General features: G+C 44.0%; 1 protein-coding gene across 1 annotated transcript; it reads right to left on the bottom strand.

Moving 5' to 3' along the window:
* On the bottom strand, nt 1-5,107 carry LOC109973837 (protein FAM46A-like). Its single transcript, XM_020623671.1, has 2 exons — nt 4,030-5,107; nt 1-2,470 (listed from the first exon to the last, which is right to left on the bottom strand). Exons 1-2 carry the CDS (start codon nt 4,441-4,443, stop codon nt 1,655-1,657), a joined length of 1,230 nt encoding a protein of 409 aa, XP_020479327.1. The 5' UTR covers nt 4,444-5,107; the 3' UTR covers nt 1-1,654.
* Between the last annotated feature and the right edge of the window lie 393 nt (nt 5,108-5,500).

Below are 5,500 nucleotides of genomic sequence, written 5' to 3'. Positions count from 1 at the left end.
ACTGGTTGTCCCTGCTTCAAAATGCATTTCATCTGGTTTTCTTTCTGTTCATTTTGTCTTTGAAACTGAAGGGTATATTTGACCATTTGTAGTGCTAGGGAGTAACGCTTTTACCAGTGGGTCCCTCTTTTGTTTGTATTGTGCATGCACATGTGCAACCATGAAGGCAGCTCCATTTACATCCTGCCTTCGGTTTCAGGCTGTTCCACTGATTGACAGCTGGTGGTAGTGACACACCAAGAGGTATGCTAACAAGGCAGTGAAGAAGAAGACCACCAACGTGGATGTAAACAATGCAGGAATTACAGTTTTCGACAAACTAATGCTTTATGAGGACAAATGCACACTCAACACTTTTGTTAGATGCACAATGTGCTTTGGTGAGTAAGACTGAATGTAAACCTGACTTTTGGTTGTTTGCATGGGAACTCAGCAGGGCAGCTTTAAGTAAGCCTGAGCTGTATATTTACAATCTATTTATTATTATGCATTTTAGTCTGAATTTGCCAAAGTTTAGTAGAACACCCCCCAAATGATTAGATTATCTTCTGTCTGTGATGAATAGCTTCTTGGCTATCAAGCTGTGCACTGGTCCACCTCAGGTTGCAGTCCAATACAACTGCAGCTACCTCGCCACCAAACTTATTTCTTTAACTGTACATTTCTCTCAAACCTGCAATTAGTCTTGCTCCCCTACACACACCCACAACACACAGATGATGAGATTATATTGTTGCTTCCTCTTTGGTAATCAAAATGTGTGTTCATCCAGCAGGGCCGCAGATAAGAGCAGTCTTCAGCTTAGCATCGCCAGAATAAGTTGGTCCTATACCTTCCTCAGTGTAAGAGACGCTGCTCTCCATTCTCTGATACATTCATTATCACCTTGAAAATATCAACTGGACAACTCAACAATTCTTTACAATAAAGAATCATGAAAATATCTCCTTCTTTTATGTTTCCTTTAGGCACTTAAAGAAAATATATTGCTGTACTGAAATAAAGCATGCATTGTTTTGCCATTTCTTTTTGTCTCAGAGTTGGTAAAACTTGAGAATCAAAGAAGATGTTTGAATTTGTAAACAGTATCAAGTTCCTCTTTTTTGCACTGTGTGAAAAACGTCCTCCCCACCACATACACACAACAGTGACCATGGAAAAGTCTCTGTTCAGCATGGATGTGTTTCCTCTGTTACTGTCTATATCAGGATGTGTGTTTGTTTTTGTCTGTAATGTGAAAATTATGAATGTTCATCATTTGAAATGTTAGTCCCTGTGGGCTGCAACTTACAACACATGAACATCATCATGCTCAGGCTGTTGATGACTTCGAGGTTGAGCTCAGTTTGTGGTTTCCTCTGCCAGATCAATCTTGGGCCTGATGAAAGAACCCTAAAACTGATGGGTCAGCCTCTTTCACATTGGCATGTCTCCCTGTGTGCTCAGCTCCTCCTGCTGTGGCGCCACAGTCTCGATCCAGATCCCGTGTCCTCATTTCTCTTCCTTCCTTTATTCTCTTCTTTTGTGTGCACTCTAATTTAGTCTCCTGTATTTCCTTCTCTTGTTAATGTCAATTTAATATCTCAAGGGATCATCGTTCATCTTTTTTGAGCATAAATTCCATCAGTTGCACAAAAGTGAATGTTCAATAGATTTAGTTACAGGGCAACCAGGTGGCATACATGGAATGTTGCTGAGGAGGAAAATACTGCTGAGAAGGTGAGGGTGGACAGGAGTAGACAGGCTGAACCTGCACTACATAATAGTTGCTGAAGTTGCCGTCTGAGACATATGGCGCTGGCTGGTAGAAGCAGGTGACATTGGCAGTGCTGGGGATGGCGTTCTGCTCAGCCAGGATGCGCAGTGCCAGCGAAGAGATGAGGCTGAGAGTCTGACGCCTCTCATGGCCCATCAGGCACACTGTGCTCTCCTGCACCACGTTGTACAGCGTGGCCAGATAGTCATACTTCCTGTCCTCCAGGTCTACAAAGTGGTTCTGCAGGTAGGACTCCAGCTTCCTCCTCTGCTCGCTCACATCAGGAAAGTCTATGAAGAAACGGGAACACATGTAGCGCTGCAGCAGTTTCATCTCAGTGTCAGAAGCTGCACGGAAACCCCGCACCAGCAGGTGGCAGTACTTCAGCAAGCCCCCACCTCGAATCTCCTCAGGACTCCGTGTGCAGATGAGGCGCTTGCGCAGGTGATCTAGAGCGGTAGTGAAGTCACCATAAACACTCTCCCCATGGATTGTGGGGTGAAACGCAGCAGCCATGGGGTGCTCCGAGCATTCGTAGAAGAGGAGAAGTGAGTCCAGGCGGATCTGGAAGGAGTCCACGCTGAACTCAAACTGCCGTCGAAGCGAGTCCACGAACTTGAGCTCCACGTTTTTACCATGATTGTTGGAGAGGGAGATGAGACTCCAGCGATCGGAGTCATTACACACCTTCACCATCTTTTGCACATAGGCCTCCTACAGTAAAAAACACATAAGTGGAAAATTTGGCATCATCATAGACAAAGAATGGTTAAAGATACTTGTCATTTGGATCCAAGTCCAAGTTTAAAGTAACTGACTGAAAACTGCAGTGAAGAAAATTTAAGACCTAGGTAAATTTAAGTTGTATCCATACCACTGACTGTATAGAAATATGGACACCATGACGGCTCCCAGAAATGAAGCCACCGGGACTCGATTGTGCCCTTGGCGACTGATTGCATTATAGATCATAAATCCTGCCTCCTGTTAGTGGATGGGACATGAGCCAAACTAAAAACTCAAAGTAGAAATCAGATAAATTTTTCCCAGAGGTGATTTCTGTTGTTTTTGGTAGCTATTATCACACTGCTGTTTGTATAAGTGGTCATTTTTCTGTTAAGTGTTTTATATTAGTTTTTTGACTGTATCAAAAGGGGTGTATTTTGGATTATTTGACCGCTTTGATTGGTGGTCTGATGCCCCTCCCTCCACTTATTTTTATTTACTTCCTTCACCTGCTGCTTTAAAGTGCCTTAGATTTGTGTTACTGCTCATCTACCTTATATTTCACTTGTATTGTGTGGCATTCATGTGGACGGCAAAGTAAGAATTTCATTGTACAGGGAAACACATTTCCTAACTGTGCATATGACAAAAAAGGGCTTTGACCTTTGACTTCTGGTCTCTACTGTACAAAATCTGGCTGCAAAATGCCAAGATGGTGTTGATGATATTTTGGCTACAGTTTTGCATAGTGGTGGGAGGTGGTTGCACGTCAGCCATATTTATATACAGTCAGTGATCTGCTCATCAATCGAAGCACACAAGTGTAGAAACATTTGATCCAGTATACGTGCACAGTCTACACAACTGCAGCAAACACATGACTGTGCTTTTGCTGAAAAAGATACTAGATCTGCTTATTAGACAGATGCCTGGTTTCATGATTAGGTTTATTAAAGACTGGACTGTGGGTCTTACATGGAGATGTTCTAAGTAGAAAATGTTAAAAACCAGTCTTAGTCAATAACAAAACATTAATTATATTTGCACCTGATAAAAACCTTGATTTTGTCTGTTAGTCATGATGTTTTGCTGATCACATCTGTTGGTCAGCTATTAGTAGCCTGGGTAGTCCTCAGTATCCAGGTAACTGAGAGCCGACTGATTAATGTGAATCCAACTCCAATTGGATTAGACAGAATCCTCTGTGATCTGGAAACCAACCTTTTCACTATTTGCAGGCGTATATCTGTGCTGGTTGGATGTTTGCAGGACAGATCTCACTGCTGTTTTTGTGAAACTCATTTAAAAGTCATTTGCAAACAAGCATTTGCAAACAAAATATGTGTGCACTGACTGTGAAATGCAAAATAACCTCAACAATGCATCCTGTGTAATTAGTGTGCATAAATGGAAACAAGATAAAGAGAAGGAAGAATCAGGTTCTACATAATGCGTAGTCTTTCCTGGTTTGAAGCTTTCAAGGTTTGAGAGAAAATGTTAATTCTGCTTTGCGGGTCATATAATCAATATGAGATACAACTCCATACCTTCAAAGCCACTGGTGTGATCTTTTCTTTATTCACTTCCTTGGGCAAGAAGTCTAGAAGAGAGTCAAAAACTATATCTTTCACCATCTGAAACGCCATCTCTCCTTTAAGTTCGGCGCAGAATATTAAGTCCAGATCTTTCCATCCTAGACCGCTGTCCTCGTGCAGGACATAGCTGGCCGCGGAGCCGTTCAGGCGCACCTCCCGGACATGTATCCGCTTCTCCTCCATGCGGCTCCGGACCACCTTGACGATGTCCCGTGGTTTCACCTCCAGAGTAGGGAAGCTCCACCGGCCGTGGATGGGGATGGAGCCGGTGAGGATGGTATCTAGCCGTTGCACTTGCTCCCAGTTTAGCACACTGAGGTTGATGCTCTTCCCGTCCGAGCGGCTGTCACCAATGCTCTCGTCCATGCTGATGAGGAGGTAGACAGTAGAATGTAAACGACAAAACTCTCCGCAAACTCCTGCTGGAGCAGTGGCATCAGCTAGCTGCTTCTTTCAGTAAAACGGACCCCTCAGAGCTTAACTCGGTCTTAACAGCAAGATGCTGGATTCTCTACGTATGTCGGAACTATTTGGGCGGTGTTTGTCCTGCTTCTTACATAAAGTCTGTTCCCCAGAAGATTTCAATTCCAGCCGTGAGGCTTAGTCACTGCCCAGCATCTACTGCCCCGCTGCACTCTGCGCTCCGCTCCGTGTCTGTTGTCAAACTCCGGAAAGCAGACATCACCTGCTCAAGTCCAGATGGCTGTTCCTCACAGTGTCAACTTGGCGTTGCGCTCCAGAGCCTCACTGAAACATCCATGCATCCAAGAAAACGTTTCATCCATTGCTGAAGTTTTACAGTACTTCGCTCCTCTTTGGCTGACTTTTACGCACAGATTATTGCGCGTCCATGATGCGTAATAACAACGTTAGGCATCGTTTTAAGATCCCTATACTTTTCAACTGCACACCTACTTTCAGAAAGTGGTGTATGGCTGCTTATCCTTTACATTTTGGCAGATTGTCACTCGTTGATACTACATGACGCCACAGAGGTCCCACAGCACAGCTCCTCATGACAGTGTGAACGCTGTGTCCTTCCCGTCTGAAAAGTATCGGGGCGGGTTGGTTTGACTAACAAACTACACCCACTATCAACTTGCCAGCAACAAGGCGTGTCTGGGATGGGCGTTACAAGAAGTGAAAAGGCACTCGATTGGCCGCTGACCTTTCACTAAACGCCCACTTGTCAGCACAAGTGTAGTCACTCTGGACCTCTAATGTACAACATACAGTATATCAACAGGGGCACCGAGACTGATCCACTGTCAATTCTCCACTGTTCTGTTTTATTACAGCAGTGTGAATGAACTCAGACGTTTGTGCTGCTTATTTTAATACCACAGTACATGTCCTATGCTTACTTATATTTGGAAGTGAAGAAGAGTGTTTTTACCTGGTGCAGTTGTGGTCAAGCAGTCAC

The sequence above is a fragment of the Monopterus albus genome, unplaced genomic scaffold (assembly GCF_001952655.1).
Source record: "Monopterus albus unplaced genomic scaffold, M_albus_1.0 scaffold307.1, whole genome shotgun sequence".
NCBI lineage: Eukaryota > Metazoa > Chordata > Actinopteri > Synbranchiformes > Synbranchidae > Monopterus > Monopterus albus.
The sequence above is the reverse complement of the archived record's forward strand: the minus strand, read 5'-3'. Positions and strand labels throughout refer to the sequence as shown.

What these genes read in the sequence shown, in the direction of transcription:
- LOC109973837 (XM_020623671.1), bottom strand. Translation starts at nt 4,443, where the DNA reads ATGGACGAGAGCATTGGTGACAGCCGCTCGGACGGGAAGAGCATCAAC. An exon ending in TCACACCAGTGGCTTTGAAG is followed by an intron (nt 2,471 to 4,029) that starts GTATGGAGTTGT and finishes TTTTTACTGTAG; the next exon opens with GAGGCCTATGTGCAAAAGAT.